The sequence below is a fragment of the Sminthopsis crassicaudata genome, chromosome 5, assembly GCF_048593235.1.
Source record: "Sminthopsis crassicaudata isolate SCR6 chromosome 5, ASM4859323v1, whole genome shotgun sequence".
NCBI lineage: Eukaryota > Metazoa > Chordata > Mammalia > Dasyuromorphia > Dasyuridae > Sminthopsis > Sminthopsis crassicaudata.
In genome coordinates this window covers 62,995,549-63,016,269 of record NC_133621.1, presented here as the reverse complement: position 1 = coordinate 63,016,269, position 20,721 = coordinate 62,995,549, and the positions used below count along the sequence as shown (strand labels likewise).

General features: G+C 37.7%; 1 protein-coding gene across 2 annotated transcripts in view; it reads right to left on the bottom strand.

The window, feature by feature from the left end:
- The window catches only part of APBB1IP (amyloid beta precursor protein binding family B member 1 interacting protein), a 114,464-nt gene that overhangs the window by 9,218 nt on the left and 84,525 nt on the right, over window positions 1-20,721 (bottom strand). For both annotated transcript variants that reach the window (XM_074266971.1, XM_074266970.1), the window contains exons 11-12: window positions 8,306-8,404; window positions 7,683-7,800 (exon numbers count right to left, since the gene is read on the bottom strand). In XM_074266971.1, the coding sequence (XP_074123072.1) occupies window positions 7,683-7,800; window positions 8,306-8,404 (217 nt within the window). The remainder of the gene's footprint in view (window positions 1-7,682; window positions 7,801-8,305; window positions 8,405-20,721) is intronic.

Below are 20,721 nucleotides of genomic sequence, written 5' to 3'. Positions count from 1 at the left end.
AAGCAAAATTAAATTTTTAAAAAATGAATTTTTAAAAGTAAATATTAATTAACTGTAATATCTGGAGAATGATGAGTTTAGATTAAGCTTGAACTACATTGAAAACATTATCAACCTGAAAATCTTTTCTGTTTCAATCTTTTTTTAATAAAGATCTAAAATATATAAATTTACTTTGGTGCCTTAATCAATAAAGATACTGAAGAGTCATTTTAAAATGACTTCAAATTTTTTTTTGTTGGGTTATATGATTAAATATATAGATTATAGGAAATTCATTCTGATTATTGAGATTCCCCTATAAGTGACTGGGAGAAAAAATGATATGAACTAAATTTATTATTTGTCTTATTCTCCTAAAACTGTACTTTAATTGAGAATTTAATTCAGGTTTCACTATATTTACGATTTAATTCAGTGGTTTCATGAAGATCATCATGTGAAATCATGTTGATTTGAGATTTATTTGGCAACTACTCAGTACTCTATGCTTTCTTTTTTGCTTTCAAATCAATAATCTAGTTATTTCTTTACTATTTCCAGAGTATTGAAGGTACTTAATAAATACATAATTTCAAAATTCATGGGTTTTCCTTCCTCTAATTTTTTTTTAGAAACATCTCATATTCCTTGAGTCCTCAAATATAATTAGCAATGCATGTGTGGAAGTAATGGCCAATTCTTAAGTACTTAAAGAGAGACATCATGATTTGTTCTATTTGCCTGCAGTGGCCAAAACCTGGAAGAAGGGGTGAACGATATAAAAAAGCAAATTTAGACTTGAGATAAGGAAAATCTTCCTAGCTGTAAGAGCTGTGTAGATGTGAAAGAGACTCAGTTCAGGGATAGTCTTTTCTATATATTTGCAATGGATGCTGTGAAGAAATGTTTTACTACTGCCTTCTGACATAGTTTTGTAAATATTTTCTTAATTCTGTCTTACAGACTTGTCTACAAATAGCAAAGGCTAAATGATTGATTTATTAGCTGTGATGGAGTGGGGGTTAGTTTGTGAAGTAGAAATTAGACTATATGACTATGGAGTCCTTTCCACCTCTGAGATTCTATAATTGGAGTACAGTCAACTTTGAAAAGGAATCCTTGCTTAGTTCCTTGCTTCATTAACCATCCATTATAAATGGTACTTGCTCTGATTATTCACAGGTGACTACTGGGTAAACCCTGTAATTATGAAAGCAAATCCTATTTGTGTCCTCTTTATTCTTCTTTTGTGGAAATATATTTTTAAACAATCTCCTTTTTTAGTTTTATAGAAATATGAAAAAATAATATTTCTCCATTCTAAAAAACTTTTCCAGACTTTTCCCTTGGGAAAGTGGGAAGAACAAAGGCTGAGATCTTCCTTCCAACTAAATTTAACTCTCACCTTAGCTGGGATCATCATCCTTCTGCCTATGATTTATTATTTCATGATTAATGAGTGATGATGTGCACTTAAATTTCATATTAAGAAGCTTATTACTTGAAGAATTTTTTTTCAGTCCTTGAGAATGATTCAGGAATGAATAAACAAATAAATAATTTACTAAGTGCTTATTATACACAAAGCATTGTGCTAAATTCTGGGGATACAAACGGAAAACAGACAGTTCCTGCTCTCAAGGAGGTCACATAGCAAATGTTAATACCTGTTATATAATGTCATTTCCACTGATAAAATCATCAGTTTCTGATTTGGAACCACTTGATAGTGAGTTTCGTGACAAGAACTTTCTTTTCTGGCTCTTTATTAGGCAGAGTTACAGCACCTGCAGGATCAGCTGCCAGACTGTATCTCCAGTGGAGTTGCTTCCCAGGATAATGACTGAGGATACTTGACTGGTACCACTGTTATGCTCCAGACCCTTGGGTTTAGGGGCCTGCGCTGTGTCCATCATGATATGAAAGGACAATATAACAAGATGATGGTGGTTTGGTTTGCCTAGTGAATGCTGCTTTTCTCTTGGGGTGCCTTGCAGCTTCAGATAGTCTGGTTTGTCTGCCCCAAGTATGGTGTTTGGTGGGCCTGACTGGCCCCTTATCCACAGTAATATCTACAACACTCCACAATAATATCCACAATGGTGGCACTAGTTTAACTTGTCTAACACGTGCTGTCTTCAATCTCTCCTTGAGGGCACCTTGCTGCTTCAGCTGGGACTGACCTAAGTGTGGCAGCTGGTTGGCAGCCATTCGGGATGACTGGTCCTTCCTTCACAGGGGTTACTCCTCAGAATGATGGCCATGAAGGCTGGACTAACAGCAGGTCTGGTGGTCGGGAAAGAACTGAGTGGGGACTATTTCTAGAATGTTAACCCCAATCTGTATTTTAACTTGTTGATTTTTTTTTTTTTACTTTGTTCCAGAGTTCTATAAATGTTATCTCAAATCTTAGGATAGAGAATCATGTTGAGGGGATGAAAAACGATGTCAATTTGGACATCTCTCTCTCTCTCCACACTAGAAATGGCTTAGAAATTGCTTAATACAAAGTTCAAAAAATTTGTTTCTGGAAAATGTTAGCCTAAATTGAGGAAGGCATTACTAAGATTTTTTTCAATACTGTTTTGTTTTTAATAAAAAATATGTTTTTCTTTTCTCCTTTATTGGGAGGCAGAGGTTACAGAATCACAAAACATGAGTTGGAAAGATTCTTAGAAGTCAAGGAATCCAGCCCATACCTAAACCAGAATTTCCTCCATAAGAAACCCAACAAGAAGTCATTCAGCCTTCACATGAAGACTTTGAGTAGGAAACCAGTGCTTCCCATCACAACTCATCTTTTAGATAGTTTTCAATGCTCAGAATTCTCCTACACTGAAGTAAAACCTTCCTTTTTGCAATTTATATTCATTGCTCCCAATTCTGGTGTCTGAAGCAAACAAGGACAAATCTTATTTCAGAAAAGAATCATTGGAATATTAGAAGACAAATGTCCCCTTCTCCTCCATCCCCCATCCAAGTCTTCTTTCCTCCAAGTCTCAGTTTCTTGTACAGTATGATCTCCATGCTTAATTTCTCCCTGGCTACTGGTCTCTACTACCAATAAACACACCTGTGCCTTCTCCAGCCTTAAAAAATGGACATTTAATACATTCATTTCTGATAGTCATCATTTCATCTCTCCTCATGTCATTTAGTCATAAAAATTATCTACAATCAAGGCCTTCATGTTCTTTCCTTCTATTATGTTTTTTACAATCTGATCTGATTTCTGAAGTCATCATTCAATTGAAATTGCTCTTTCCAAAGTTATCAATGATCTCTTTATTACATCTAATTGTCTTTTTTCAATCCTCACTTTACTTAACCTTTTTGCAGCCTTTCACAAAACCATTCACTTCTCTCCTTTGCCAATGACCATGCTGGTTCAGGCCCTCATCATGTTACAACTTGACTATTGCAGCAGCGTAACATTAAACTACCAGTGGTATTGGCCACCTTATTGTTCTTGAACAAGATGCTTCAACTCTTGACTCCAGGCAATTTTACAGACTGTCCCCATTCACATCTATATTTTCTGGCTTCTTTTAAATTTCAACCAAAGTCCCATCTTCTTAAAAAAAAAGCCGTCCCAGTTTTCCTCAATCTTACTGTGTTTTCTCTGAGATTATCTCCAACTTGCCATGTAAATATTCTGCTGGTACATAGTCATTTGCAGGCTATCTCCCATTAGACAGTAAGCTCCTTGATAGTAAAGGTGTTTTTTTTGGGGTCGTTTTCTTTATTCTCTAGTGCTTAAAGAATTGCCTAGCACATAGGAGATAATAAATACTTGTTGACTTTTCACTATCATTGTCATACTGTGTGTAATAACTGTTGTGATACAGGAGCCACCTGCCAGTGGCTGCTGGAGTCTAACTCAGAATGGATCTCTTCATGTGAGAGGATGATGATGATGATACAAGGAGACTAAGAGGCAATTGCATTGTCTGACCTCTCTCCTCTTCCCTCGGCCTCCAATTTATTTCATTCCCAATCCACAAGGAACATCTTCGAAGGCTGCTTTGTAACTCCTTCGAGTTTATGATTCACAGCTATGGAGGCTCTTGGAGAACTGACCTGCCTCTTCACCTAAGCATGGTCCTTAACATAATACAGTGGCTCCGGTGACTTTAAACAACTCACTTAACCTTGTTGAACCTTATTTGCCTCATCTGTTAAATGGAGGGAGGGAGTTGTAGCAAATGACCTAGCTCTAAATTTATGCCTTTTTTATGGATTGCTCCCAAATCTGTATATCTAACCCCAAATTCTCTTCTAAGCTCTAGAGACATATATAACTATAACTATATATATGTATGTATATAACCTGAGTTACTTTTTGAATTTCAAAATCAACATATATAAACCTGAAATCCTCTTCTTCTTCTATGACTCTCCCATCTTATGGCCTCTACAACCTGCTTCTTTTGCTGATGTCCTTATTTCATGGTATTGCAATTCTTCTATTTATCCATACTCAAAAACACTTTGAACTCTTTCATTTCTCACTTTATATATCCCACTCCCCTCTAATCCATCCTTCCTACCACTGCATATATTTGACCATTTCACTCCTTTGTGAACTTTTAATCACTCCTTCCATACCAAGGAAGCTCTTCCTTGTCCTGGCATTCAAGATCTCCCTAAATGGCCATTGGCACATTTCATATGGTTCTATCCCACGTATTCTTTGCATCAGCCAAACTGGTCTATTCCTCATCCTGTCACAGCCCACATTCGTGTCTTTCTTCATGCTGTGCCCCATGACTGAAGTCATCTTCTCTTCCTTTCCTGTTGAAGTCTCACGCAGCTTTTAAAGCCAAATCAAATGTCACCTCCACCCACCCCAGGAAGTTTGCCTTGATTCTTCTTCTCTGTTGGTCTATAATGCAATCTCCCCTCTCAAACTCCCATAACACTTTGCTTTCTTCTCATTTTGTAATGAGAATGTAATAAAATGTAATCATTTTGCATGACAGCTAGCTGTGCAGACCCTGCCAGAGCTTGTGGTTTTGTCTGCTGGTACTGCCAAAATCCAGGTCTCTTTTGCACCACGAATTGTTATCTTCATGAAAAAGACTTCCTCAAGAAGCCTTCAGTTCCTGGCAAAGGTGATAGAATGTACACAAATGAATATGGCAGAGAGGCAGAGGATGCACTATCCTCCCTCTTTCCCTTCACTCCCCTAGGCTGCATATATTAGGTCTTTCCCCCTTCAAGGTTATTAAAGAAATGCATATGAGCCTGATTTCACTTGTATGGAATGCTTTAGGCTAGTATTTTTTCCTCCTTGTTGTTATAAAGAGGGAAACATTCAGGACATTGTGATCCTGGCTTTCTCCTTCCCTCTGAGGTTGCCCCATGAGGGCTATGCTTTGGATTTGCATGGAAGGAGCTGATTGGAGGAAAGGTGACAAAATCCAAGCGCGTGTTGTTTTAAACAGACACACACTTTACAGTTATGTGTTGGTGAACAACCGAGAGCTGGTGACCACAATGTCAGCAAGCTATTCAGTGACTACAGAGAACAGGAAGCTTTGTCACCGCCTTGCTTCTCACTGAGGCTGCCCAATGAAATCCCTCTGTGGTCAGGCACTTTCCGCCAGATCAGTGTATAGTGGGAAGTTTGGTGCTGTTTTAAAATACAAGCAGCAGCTAATTAGAGTGAGGGGTTTGTAACAATGCTCTTGGAAAAGAAGAGTAAATTTTAGCTTCTTTATAGTGTCTCCCTGCAGCACTTTATTAATAGGCAGGGGTGGCTTTTGTTTGTGCTTAAACAGAGAGAAAACAAATGTATCTGGACAAGTAGAGCTTCTGATCCCCTAATTCCTTCCCTGAACAGTTGGGGAGAGTTGTGAGTGACAGCCTAGCTTAACTTCCAGGGTGTTTGTAGGGAGCAACCAAGAAGACTAACGCAAGGGGCTGCAGGCTTGTGAGGCTGCAAGCAATACAGGGAGGAAACCCATCAGCAGGAGCTGACCACCCCAAGAGAGGCAGGAGTTTTTGGGGAAAGGACCACTCAGGGCCCAAAAGATGGGGTCTAGAGCAGGCAGGAGGTTTTGAGCCTCCCCAAATCAATGGATTTTGTGTCTTGTTGACCTTTCAAATAGGGCTGAGCCAGAATGAGGAAAAAATTCTTAATTTTAGATATCTCTTTAATCCATTTTGTCAAAATTGCAGAACTGACCACTGTGTGGAAACATTGAGAAGAGTTATCCCTATTATTACCTAAAGTTAATCTCTCTGTTTGTGTCATGACGGCAGTCTTAGCTGGGCAAGGCATTTATCTCTCCTTACCTCAGTTTTCTCTTCTATTAAATGGGGGAATAATAATAACACTTGCTTTACAACTTGTTTTGAGGATCATAGGAGATAATATCTCTAAAGTGCTTTGTAAAATTTAGAGCAGATATAAATATTATTCCCCCCTAAATTGTTAAATTATGTCTTTTTTTCTTTGATTTATTGTATATATGATGTGTGTGTGTGTGTGTGTGTGTGTGTGTGTGTGTGTGTGTGTGTGTGTGTGTGTGTGTGTGTGTGTAAGGATGGGGTTACTAGGTTCCTTAACTGACTATATGGACCATGTCAGTGTTCAAACATGGCATCTGTATAATATACTACTTACAGATTAGCAGCCGGCCCATGTGACTGAGCAGTAGTGATCCTGTTCTTTGCAGAGGATCTGCTCTAAGATAAGAATGAGATCCCAGTTTTTCTAATTAAGAGCCTGAGAACAGTGACAGAGGGTCACTGGCTCCTGAACGATGTAAGCAGTCTGAGAACTGGCAGAAAGGCCGAACAAAAGCTCACTTAATCTTACACTTTCAGGTTGCAGAGTGATTTCATCACAGCCACCTGGTGAAACTGGTCACTTATTTTGGGGCCAGATCTGTGATTTTAAGGGCATAGGCATTGTCTTCCCAATGAGGAAACTTCCTTAAGCTAAAGAAGATTAGCGACTATTCTGCAATGTATAGCCTTAGAGAACCAAATGATTACAGCAGAGGTATCAGATGTTTGGCCCACATTTCAAAGGGCATCTTGAAACGGATTAAAATGTAATTGGAAAATATTTAACAAAAAAAATAAAAATACCACAAAACAAAAATAACATTATATTTTAAAACTAAGTTACTATGTAGCCTGCAGGGATCCTTATGTATGGACAGTGACCTCTATTTTTATTTGAGTTTAACACCACTAGCCTAGAACTCTAAGAGTTTAAAAGACTGAATTTAGGCTTGCAAAGTTAATAAATGCCTAAGGTGGGGTTCAGGCCCAGGATCCTTACTCCAGGTCCAACATCCTGTCCAGTAAATCTCATTTTCAGGCCTAGAAAGAACCTAAGAATAGTAGCAGTAATTGTTACTAGACAGGAAAAGATAAAACTTAGAGGTATCCCTGTAGGATCTCTTAGATCCACATTCTTGTTTAATAATAGTTTTTTTATTTTTCTCTTCCTCCCCCCCCACTGTAGACAGCAAGTAATCCAATATATGTTAATATGTGCAATTCTACTAAACATGTCTCCACATTTATCATGCTGCGCAAGAAAAATCAGACCAGAATCTCATTCTTAAGACTGGCTAAGATCTTTTTACAAAACAAGACTTGAGAATGCAGGATCTGCTGGGAGTCTATTATAAAGATCATTTAGTCCAGCCAAGCGAGTGATAAAAGCATTCTCTCCATACCTTTGGAGGGTGTCTGAGTCGTAGCCGCTGGCTCCACTTTCCCTAGGTTAGACCACCGAGAGGCAAGTCCAGCTCTTGCCACTGCCTTTTGATAGTTGTCATAGAGGATCTTTCCATACTAGAGAGAAAAAACACAACCCACAATACAATGTTGGGCTAAATTTATCAGGCAAGTATATTCTTCATAATCAAATACTCATTTTTTTGATTGAAATATTTGCAACCTGATCATCCATTTAATTCCGAAGGTGATTTTTAAAAAATTACTTACTAGTTCATATAGGAAAGTTATCTACAAGGAAAGGAATAAATCTACACAGGACACAGAAGTTTTTCTTGTTTCCTCTCTTGCTGTCAGGCTGTTAGCTAATAGTTCTGCTATTCTATGATTACAACATGCTGAGCAAAGGTCTTCTGGGGGCTTATGTAAGAAAATCCCTATTTCCAGCTTATTGGAAATGCAAATATGTTTCTATCACTTCTTAGATGTTAACTAGTCAACAAATCAAAGTCATTTGGAGCTTAAATCCAAGACCAAGCCGCATTGTCCACTGTCTAAGCTTGATACAAGGAAAGAGACCAGATAAATAATTTGTATAGAGTCAAAACAGAAAGATTCTCACCTTGGCAATTCTTATTCCAGTGATCCATTGATTTAGAGTTCTTGCATCATCACAGCATAGATACTTGATATATTGTGATTCCTTCTGAATCTGGGGGTGCTGAAATAAGTAAGTTATAGATTTAACAAGTCACGTTTATACTCTTTGCTTTGCAAACACTTCTTTGTCAGTAAATGTTACCATCCACATAAATTTTTTTGGTATGAAGCTTCAGAGGGATTTAAAAAACAAATTAAATATGGATGAAACTAACCATTATGTGATATGTCACGAGATTTTTGAAACTTCAATAAGAATATCGATAGTTTTTCATTTATATAGCACTTTAAATATTATTTCATTTGATTCTTGCAACAACCTTGTGAGACCCATTTTACAGCAGAGTAAACTTAGATTGAGGGAATTTAATTGATTAACCTGGAGTCACAAAACTAGTGAGTATGTAAAGTTACATTCAAACTCAGGTCTTCCTGACTTTAAATCTAACACTCATTCCACTGTACCACCGCATCGCTCCACAAAAAAGATAATTTTTGCCTCCATTATTAGATTACGTTCTATGCCATTTCTACTGTTATCAAATGACATTTAAAGGTGATTGTGTAGCACTATATTAGGTCTTCTACAGTAGTCAAGAATTGGAAGGCAAAAACTCTCTGCCCTAAGAGAACTCATCATGTTATGGAGTGAAATATATAAGTATGGTTATCATCTAAGGCAACAGTGATATGTCAGCTATATCCACCACTGAACAAGCCTAAGATTTTCAGTTAACTAGCAGTCCTGTTTGGGGCAATCAGGAAGTTGGCAGAAAGGGAGATGATAATCCTGAGGCTCAATCTGATTGAATAATCCCAACCCACTGTCATGCACAAGTTTTCCCCAAAAGTAAGTACTCAAAGTTGAAGAGGCTGGTCTGTGTGCTACAGAACTCCTGACCATCCCTACTCTTGCTATATTTGAAAGGTGTCAATACTTAAAAAAATTCAGTGTTTCAATGATGTGGGTATTCTTGTCACCCACATAGATTGCAACTTCTTTGTGCCTTGTAAATTAGTGAGTAAATTGGTGAAGATGTGTTATAATATATACAAAAAATTGTGAACCACAAACACTTGATTTTCTGAGGGTTCCTGCCCCATTTTCCTATTTCCTTCCTCCTAATTAAGTTAAACTAAAATCATAACCTTTTTGGAGTCATGTTCCCCTCTGGCAATATGGTATAACCTTTGGACTCCTCAGGATTATGCTTTTAAATTCATAAAATAAAATACATAAGATCACAAAGGAAACCAATTAGAGTGGAATACATTTATCAATATATCAATAACTCCTGTTTAGAAACATTTAAAAGTGTCCCATTATGGTTTAGAGAACTATACTTTTTGTTAAACTTTTTCCTTTACCAGTGGAGTAAAAAAAACCAAAAAACCACTGACTAAGCATCTACTTTGTGCCAGGCACTGTGCTGAGCACTGGAGATATAAGGAGAAGCAAAAGATAGTCCCCACACTCAAAAATCGCATAATCTATTGGAGAGATCTAGCCAGCAAGCAAATATGGACAAACAAATGATATACAGAGAAAGATTCCTTATAGATGTCAGGAGTCAGAAATGGGAAGGAAGAGTCTGATTTAGGCATTAGTCCCTTGGGTAAGGTGGTGGTCAAGCTGATCTAGAAGAAAGATGGTAGATCTACTGGAGCAAGGGTCCTTTGGAGACTGAATGTGAGAAAGGGAGTTGGAGACACGCCTTCAGTAGTAAAAGGGCTGAGCTAATGTATTGGCCTTTTAATACACTCAGCTTATAATTATCAGTGTATGTACACAATACGTGTGTCAGAATTCTAGATGTTAATGATCCCACCAAAAAACCTGTGGCTGATCTTTGTTAAAAACCTTTGCTTGGGCTTCCTGAAACAATTTTTAGAAATCCTGTTCTTGCAATTTTAGACCTGACATATCAGTCCTAGCAATGGCTCAAAGAATCCCAACCAGGGTGTACTGGAGCCGGATTAATTGTTTGGTTTAATTGTTAATTATGGTTTAAGTTTTTATGTATTAATTGTTTAGTTATTATTTATTAAAATGTATGATTATAAATATATAATTATAACAATTTTATAATTAATTATTTAATTGTATATATTAATTGTTAAATTTTCAGCATGAGCATTTGTAGCCTGGAAATTTTTGTTGTTCACTCGTTTCAGTCACGCCTGACTCTTTGTGATCCCATTTGGGGTTTTCTTGGCAGAGATACTAAAGTGATTTGCCATTTTCTTCTTCTTCTCATTTTACAGATGAATAAACTGAGGCAAATAGGGTTACGTGACTTGCCCTGGATCACGTGACTTGCCCAGGATCACACTGGTAGTGTCTGAGACTAGCTTTGATCTGAGGAAGGTGAGTCTTCCTGACTCCAGGCCCAGTACTGAAATTGGCAAAAAAAACCAACCCAAAAAGGTTTCAACTGGACCTAATAAGTCTCTAACTTGTGTCATATATAACTGGAGAGTCAGGAATCAAACAGAAGTTTAATTTCAGAGTGAGGGAAAAGGCTTGCAAGCAAGAAAGCAAAATAGACACATGTGCTGGGGCTCTGCCCATAGTGGGGGCAACACCTGCCTTGGTATGGCTAAATTCTGATACTTAGACCATGAGGGGTTGGAGCAACAATGAGACAAGTTTGATTCATAGCAGGACTTGGGTGTACTTGGGAACATAAGTACTCATCTAAGCGTGTCCTAACTTAGAGTACACTTGTGGTCAAAGTAATACAATGATTATGTGATTTTGCCGGAGGGTGAGATCATTCCAGAGGGTGCCTGCAAATGACTGATGTTTGCTAAGCTCTAGAAAATCAGGGTGTTGCCTGATACTTGACATTGTTAAAGATCAGAGCTTTGATTTGTTATTTTGTTGAATATTTAGACTTTTATTTTTAAAAGAAGTGTTAATAATGAAGATTAAACTTAAATTTCATGCATATATTTTCCCATTCCCCTCATCCAAAGAGATGGTTGTTAAACATTTATCAATACACTCTTGCTTCCACTTCAGATATTCCTGTCCCCTTGGGCAAGTCATAAAACGTTTTTGAAATTGAGATGGATTATTTGAAATACGGAGATGATAATATCTGTATCACTTTCCTCATATAGTAGTCCTGAAGCTTAAATATCCTAATGTGTATAGACTGCTTTGTAAATGCTATATAAATATGAATTATCTTTCTTTTTAAAAATAATACTTTATTTTTCCTAATTACATGTAAAGATAATTTTTAACATTCATTTAACAAAATTTTGAGTTTCAAATTCTCTTTTCTTTTTTTTTTTTAATCTCCTTAGGCTCTGAGATAGTAATTTCATAGAGATTATATGGGTGTGATCCTGCAAAATACTTTGCATATTAGTCACGTTATAAAGGAAAACACATTAAAAAACTCCCACAAAAAATAGAATGAAAAAATAGTATAATAGTATGCTTTGATCTGAATTCAGATTCCATAGTTCTTTCTCTGGATGTGGATAGTATTTTTCATCATGAGTCTTTTGGAATTGTCTTGGATCATTTATATTGGTGAGAAGAGCTAAGTCATTCACAATTGCTGTTACTGTGTACATTACATATACAGTGTATCAGTTCTGTCCCCTTCACTTTGTATCAGTTCCCCTAAGTCTTTCCAGGTTTCTCTGAAAGCAACCTGCTCATCATTTCTGATAGCACAAGTATTCCACCATAATCATATACCACAATTTGTTCAGTCATTCCCCAACTGATGGGCAATGTTCAATTCTTTGTTACCAGAAAAGAGTTGCTATGAATACTTTTGTACAAGTAGATCCTTTCCCTTTCTAAAAAAGTTTCTTTGTGAGCAGACTAGTAGTGTTACCTTTATTTAAGATGACTATAAATTAAAACTGAGAGGGCACTCAGAAGCTTCTCGTCTGCCCATTCTACTGATAAAGAAATAGAGGTAGGAAGTTAAAATGATTGCCCATGCTCCTACAGGAAGTGAATATCAGAAGTGAGATATGAACTTAGTCTTAGTTCTTCTGGTACATGCTGTCTTTTTAAAGTTAGCTACTTCTATACTTTTGGAGGGGGGAGCAGGAACAAACATTTATTAAGTACCTACTACCAAGTACCTACTACAACTGTACTTAGTTTTACAAATATTTCATTTGATTCTCACAGCATCCCCATTTTATAATTAAAGAAACTGGGGCAGACAGGTAAGTGACCTGAGGAGGGTCACATGACTAGTACCTGAGATAATATCTGATCTCAGGCAACCCCCATTCCCAGCACCACATACATTTGGGGGCCCTGCCTTAAGAATTCTAACAGAACTGACTCAGTGGGACAACCTTGCTCTAGGCAGGTGTTGCTTTAGACTAGGAGCGCCCATCTCGATGCTGGATTCCCTTTTTTTCTGGTTAAAATATAGCCAATTATCAGGCAAAAAGCCCAGTGGTTTCTGAAATGTAGAGAATTTCCCTTTTTTTGTAGTTTTCCTTTGATTCCAGCAGATGGCATCAGATGCCTTAGGATAATTGATTCATTGACTTCCCCATGTCCCTATGATGGGACCATCATCTTGTATGTCAGTCTTTTTTTTTTTTTTCCCCCTTGGCTAGTGTTACCCTAAACACTCTCCTCTCTGAAAGGCCATTAAAATGGAAGCCATGATTAAATAAACTAAAGGGTTTAAACTGCAGGCTGCCTTTGCTAAGGGCTCTAAGGGGTTGGGGAGTGGGAAGGCTAATCAAAATGTTTCCTTCCTTTATCAAATCCACCAATACCAGCACTGTTTCCTCCATTAATGAAAAGGGGAAAGCACACACAAAGAAAATATAAACCCCAGACAGTCGTGAACTGGAATTACATTTTTGCTCAGATTTCTTTTCAGTTCAATTCATACACTGTAAATGAAATTTTCCTTTGACCCTTTAGGACTTTCCTACCATTTCTTTAACATTTTTAACCCCTCTAGGGAAACAGAGCGTATTTTATTTTATGATACTCAAGAAGATCTGAGTTCAAACTGGGCCTCAGACCCTTCCTATCTGTGTGACCCTGAGCAAGTCAATGAACCTCTGCCTCAGTTTCTCCAACTGTAAAATGGGGATCATAATTGCACCTACCTTCTCAGGATTGTGAGGATCAAATAATAGCTCAGCAGAGTGCCTGGCACAAGAAGGCATTATATAAGTGCTTATTCCCTTCCTAACAGGGGACTTTGTATATTTTTGTAATTGGCAGGTAGCATTCAAGGACCAGAAGGTCAGAAATGGAGGAGAGGAATAAATGTTGTAAGCTTGTTCTTGCAAAAATTCAAGTACAGATACTCAACTGTTAAAAAAGTCTATCTAAATTACACAGTTTAAAAAAAAAGCTTGAGCAAATTGTGCTATGACTGTAATGGAATACTAATGTGCTATAGGAAATGCTGAGCGGGTGAATTTCAGAAAATTCTGTTCTGACTTACATGAACTGAGGCTGAGTGAAGTGAGCAGAACCAGGAGATCGTTGCACACAACAACAGCAATGTTGCACAAAGATCAACTTTGATAGACTTTGCTCTTTTCATCTATACAATAATCTGAGACAATTCCAAAAGACTCAGGATGGAAAATGCTATCCACATCCAGAGTGAACTATGGAGTCTGAATGCGGATTGAAGCACACTATTTTCACTTTTGTTTTTGTTTCTTGTGGTTTCCCCCTTTTGTTCTGAGTCTTCTTTCACAATAGACAGGGACTAAGTAATATTTTGAAAGTATTAAAACTAAAACAAAAATTAATTTTCCCTTAAGAAATTACACGAGGCTGCTAAAAGCCCCAAATGAAATATACACTCTAGAATTTAAAAGGAAAGCTTTAAAAAAAAGTATGATTTTCCCTCTTGACCTTCGACTTAATTGGTTTAAGGAACTCCCAAAATGAAAATTCCCTTTACTAATGCAACCTGACAATTACCAATCAATCAGTCAATAAACATTAAATGCCTACTATGTGCCAGACATCATGCTAAATGCTGGAGATACAAAAAGAAGCAAAAGAGTTCCTGCCCTCAAGGAGCTTACAATCCAATGGAGGAAATAACATGTAAAACTATTGTGTTACTTAAAGTTTGAAACTTGCTGGGACACTAGGCCACTCCAAGACTTTTCTAGGATTACAAAGTTAGGGAGAGTCCTTGGCTGTAGGTCCTTCTTACTTTCTCCATCTCATGTCACAGCTGTCTATAGTATTTTTCTTTTACAATGGAAGCAATGTAGGATCCATATAAATTGATGAAATTACGGATCTACAGCAGAATGAATGAATAAGAAGGCTTTTTAAAATTCATTACTCACCATAGACTAGGCTCAATACTAATGTGCTAATCTAATCTGTTGTACAAATGGATTATTAAGGAGCTGTAAATTCCTTCAATTAGAAATGAGAACTGGATCTGCACTTTCATTTGTATAGATAGAAAACTCTACTTCTAATAGGACAGATAAAAAACACCTTTTTTTTTTTTTTTTTTTTTTGATATGTTTAGTCTTAGAAAACTGCCAAGTGAGATGATGAATACTCCAGCCAGTATGTTACAGGGTCAAGTCTTGAATCTGAGTATTCTTGTCTCTAAGGCCCTCTCTTTATTCACTACTCTATAATGTCTCTCAAAGTTTATCAAAGGGAAGATTAAACTGAGGTCTAGCCCTCTTAATCAGTATACTATGTCCAGCTCTTTTATACAGATGAAGAAAGAACCTTGCTCAATTTCAGGCAGGCAGTAAAGCCAATAGATCTGGGCCTTGAGCTTAAATCCTCTGACTTCTTAGATCAGTACTTCTGAACTCTACCACACTCTTTCTGGAATGTTTGCGCATCCATGCATTGCTGCATTAAGTAAATATAATTAAAATGTGGTCACAATTCCAGATAAGGTTTCATGGAAGGCTGAACAAGATGGGGGAGAAAGCACCAGGGTGTTGGTAAACAAATTAAGTTCTCTAAACTATAACTAAACCTCTGAGTAAGGAAATTAATATGATTTCCCCACATTATTGCAGAAGAAACTAGGCCACATGGGAGAGGGCGAGTGAGGTTGGGTGGTTGGGAAAGCAGAAGCTGAACCTAAAACCAAACCAAACTCTGGAAAGAGAGAAGGAGGAATGAAAAGGAACAACTCATTGATTGTTCTCAAATTAGCAACTGGCTTTCTGATGATAAGACTCAGAACTCTGCTGAAAAAAGGGCAGATTTTCATTTTCATCTAGACCCGAAGACTATTATAATGAGAAGAGAATTCGATCTGTAACTGGAGAACGTGGGTATACAACCCAGATCTGCCCCTTTAAGGGCTTAGGGGAGCTGGGGCCAGTCCCTTGTTTTCACCCAACTTTTTTGTTTGAACAATGACATGTCTAGTCTACATGAACTCAAGGGTCTTCTAAATCTATGATCCTATAATTTATTTTCTTATCATCACCCTTTTTATGAACCACATTGAGTGACAACTTGGAAATTTGTTTGCTTTTTTGTAAAAAGAGTTGTGATTTTCTCTGCATTCTAATAAATTTCTGTTTCCAATAAAATTGATGCTTTGGACTAAATCTATAGGCTCACATTTCATTGTTGTTTTTTTAATGAAAGATTTTTGTCCCATTCCCTCATTCTTTTAAAGGGTTTCCATTTTGGGTCCACTTGAAGTCCCTTAAAGTTTTTTTCTTTTTCTGTTTTGATCATTTTTCTTAAATTTGGAAAGACTCAGTGGTGGGTCAACCCTGGGAATGTACTCTAAATAATGCAATAGAATTGTGAGATGGTGTAAAGAAAAGGGCCTCTCAGGCTCCTTCCACGTCTAAATTTATAACCTATGCTCCTTGTGAGAGACAGCAGACAGTCTCAAGGACATAAAGGGAAGAAGTGACAAAGGGGCTATTCCGGTCCTCTTCTGGCTGCATTATTCTCCTGTACCCATCGGTGATCAGCAATAGGGGATGAGCATGGAAGCACACTTCTTAATCAAATGAACAACAGCCATGAAGCCCCAGCTGCATTCTGTGAGGCTCATTGCAAGGGGTCAAAAGTCCTAATGGTCTCAGTTGCCCTAAGGAGCTGGGCAAGTGTAGGGTGCAGTCAAGGGCTGACTCCCCCAGACTGCTTCCCCTTGAATGGAAAGGCTCAGTTGATCTTTTTGAAGTATTTCCCTCTGTTTTTGACATCATTACACAGACAGCATGTCTTTGACAGGAGGCTAGGTGTATACATGCTACACAATGTCAGAACTATTTGACATCAAAGCTCAGGTTTAGTTAGTGATGAGAAACCCTTCCAAGGGGGCAAATAGCAAGGTAATCTATATGCAAATTAACTGGTTTACTTGGTCTGATGTGCATGAGACAATGTGTGGATTTAATTATGGTTTATTGGGGCTGGTTTTGCTTGAGTAATCTGAGAGTAATGGTGCATAATGCTGAATTAATCTCAGATTTAGAAAAATTGGTTTCCAGGGAATCAGCTGAGACAAGGGCATCAGCACATAGCATTAAATACAGCTGGGTACCTGTCTTAAAGCCTTTCTATCCTGTGAAGTCTGTTATACTTACCATTGCTGCAGTCCTAGGGGGTCAAGGCTGCTGAACTCTCCCCCCTCGGAAATTGATCCCAGAACTGACCTTATGTCATAGACCCAATCCTATACTCTCACATCCCACTCTTGATTCTTTGTTGAGTTTATTCAGTCATGTATCTGAGAGCAACATCGAGCAGGAGGACATGTTTTGTGTTTCAGGTTAGTCATATAACAGATGGAACTGCTAAGCTCATAATAAGTCCAGAACAGGAAAAGACCTGAGGGGCCTTTCCTAGATCTGTCTCAGAATAATGTTTTTAAATGAATACAATACATGGGATTACAAAGGAAACCAACTATGTTGAAATAGTGTTACTGAAATATATATATTTTTAAACAAATTCACAGACCTCAAATAAAGAGTCCCTGATCCGGTCCAGTCCCCTCATTATATTGATAAGAACCTGACAGCCACCCAGGTAGGTTAAATAACTTGCCCAATTTGACACAGTCAGTGTTAAGAGGATTTAAATCAAAGTCCTTGGACTCCAGAAGTGGGAGGACACCATGAATAAATGTCATCAACTTTACCATCTTGCTCAGGACTGGGCTTGCTCAGTGCACACCTATCAAATCTTTATACAATCTATTGAGAGTGCACAAATTTTACTTATTATTAGGAATAAAAAAAACAACAAGCTGAAACTCTGCTTGTGCTTCTGGAGGTGAAGTACAGTAATGTTTTAGATGCTAAAAAGATGACCCTGGATGTGGTCAGCTCACTGATAACAAAGCAGGATGATTTAGTCTCGAAAAGGACTGTCACGAGAAACAGATTCTTTTAGGAGTTTCAATTAATGAAAGATTCATCAGACACTAGGCTTAGATTCAGAACTTTCCCAGTTTGGTAGGATGGTCAGACCCTGGGCTCTACTGCCATCATCTTAAGAGTTCAAGGTCACTTACATATTACAAGGAGGTACTGAAGAATAAGACCTGAGCAATTGTATGGACAACATAAATACAAATTAATATGCCTAACACTTAGCCCCAAGCACTCAGTAGGTGCTTAACCTTAGCCCTAAGCATTCAGTAGGTGCTTAAACTTAGTTCTTAGCCCCAAGCACTCAGTAGGTGTTTAAACTTAGCCATTAGCCCTAAGCACGAAGTAGAAGTTTGGTAGAATTTTTGGAAATACCAAATTCCTTAAGAGTGAAACCCAGACAATAATATTTTATTTAAAAAGTAACTCATACATCATGTTGAACCCAGGAGTAAGAAAACATAGAAACCTTGTCAATGTATTTTGGTTACAAACAGCAGCTAAGTGGTTCAGTGGATAGAGTAACAAACAGCTCTACAGTCAAGAAGACCTGCTTCAAATCTGGCTTCAAATACTTAGTAGCTATGGAACATTTATTGAGTATGAGACAGGCGCCATACTAAGTATTAGTATATAAAGAAAGGCAAAAGAGAGCCCCTACTCCTTAGAAGCTCTCAATGGGAAAGACAACGTGAAAAAAAAAACCCACAATGTGCCAAGAACATATATGTGGGACAAATTGAAGTTAATCAGCAGAAGAAAGGTATTCGTATTAAAGGGATTTAAGAAAAATTTCTTGTAGAAAGAAGGATTTTCACTAGGACTTGAAAAAGTTTGGAAAAGGAACAGTGGGAGGAAAGATGAGTTCAGTTTTGGGCAGGTTGAATTTAAGATCCCATTGGAACTTCCAATGGACAGTTGAAGATGTGAGACTGGAGCTCAAGAGAAGTTGGATAAGTAAACTTGAGAATTATCAGAGTAAAGATGAATCTATTGAATCTACAAGAGCTACTGAGATTATCAGTTGAATCACTAAAGAGAGAGAAGAGGAGAAGATCCAGGACAGATCTTGGGGGATACCCACAAGTGAGGGATATGTTCCAGATAAAGATTCAGCCAAAGAGAATAAGAAGGAGTAATTAGAAGAGTGAGAGAGGGAGAGCCAGGATGGAGAGCTGTTGTTTTTGATGTTCAGTCATTTTCAGTCATGTCCTATTTGGGGTTTTCTTGGCAAAGATAATGGAGTAGTTTTGCCATTTCCTTCTCTAGCTCATTTTACAAACGAGGAAGCTGATATAAACAGGGTTAAGTGATTTGCCCAAGGCCACAGAGTTATTAAGTGTCTGAAGTTGCATTTGAATTCAATTTTTTTTTTTTTTTGGACCCTAGGCCTAGTACTTTATTCACTGTTCCACCTACTTATAGAAAAGTAAAGAAAAAAAGGGTATTAAGAAGAGAGTGATTGACAATAGCTGAGGATGCATTAAAAGGCCATTAGTGGGGCAGCTAGGTAGTGCAATGAATATTGCACCAGTCCTGAAATCAGGAGAACCAGAGTTCAAATCTGAACTTGGACACTTAACACTTCCTGGTTGTGTGATTCTGGACAAGTCAGTTAACCCCAATTGCTTTAGCTTTAAGTAAATAAATAATTTTTTAAAAGGCCATTAGACTCAGCAATGATGAGATAATTTTTAACTTTGAAGAAAGCAGTTTTATTCAGTTTATTTAAAAAGATCATGAGTGAGATTGAAGCCAACAAAAGGAAGAAAAACTATGGGACAATGGCTAGCAGAGTTTGACAGATCATGTAAAGGAGTAATGGGCATACAGGAAAATAGGAAAGAAGCAAGTAGACAAAGGCTTAAGATAAATGAGAAAGTGGAAATGACAAGGAAAAATCAAATGGAGAAGATGGGATGGAATGAAGTAACTTCAAGCAGGTTTTTGTAGTCTTATGATATGAACTCTGGTGTATCCCAAATTTAGGTAAAAAAAGGTAAATTATTGAAGTAACAGTTGTGTTATGGTCCTTTTTAAAACAATGGAAAAACTAAAATGGAGGAAAAAATAACTGTATTCATTATCCCCTCCAACAATGCACTATGTTGCCTTTGGCCAAGAAAGCATCATTCGTGATAGCAAATGTACAAGAACATTGTGTAATATATTAATACCCAATTTCTCCTTTCTTTTGCTGAGGCAATTGGGGTTAAATGACTTGCCCAGGGTCACACAGCTAGGAAATGTTAAGTGTCTGAGACCAGATTTGAACTCGGGTCCTCCTGAATTCAAGGCTGGTGCTCTATCCACTGCACCATCTAGCTGCCCCAGTACTCAGTTTCTTAAACTGTGGAGCACAACCAATATGGGTCTTTGTGAGGGTCACAAAATTATGGTTTATCATCAGTAAATGTTTGATTTGTATACCTATTTTATATACCCAGAGTCATATAAAAATTTCTCAGGTGGAAAGAGTTGTGAGTAGAAAAGTTTAAAAAGCCCTGCATTAATCCATATATGAAGTGCCTACTCTGTGCAAAGCACTATGCTAAGTCATGGAGAAAACACAAAGTTTTATTAAGACTGCCATCTTGGAATAACATTTTGGCAGGAGATGGGATGCAGAGCCGAGGCAGACTTTGAGCAACAGTCACAGACTGTTGAACTCTCCCCGACTAGTCTCCTCTGTGAGACCCTGTGTGTCTCCAGTGGCTGCCTGGGCCTGGGGCTGTGGCCTGTAAGTCAGGGCCATGGATTTTGCTTTAGCATCAGTTGGCTAGGTCCAATCTGTGACCTTCATTTCATTAACACCAGGCTCCATTCAGCTTCAAAAAGCTCGCCCACCTGACATTTGTGTATCCGATTACTAGTCTGATTCCCAGAAATAGAGCATACTGTTAGAGGCCTAGAATTTTACTGGTTTACTAGATGCTCAAGTTTGATGTGTGTGAAGTGTCTGGGGATGGAACAATAATCATGTGGGTATGAAGAGATGGGGCACAGGAACAACTG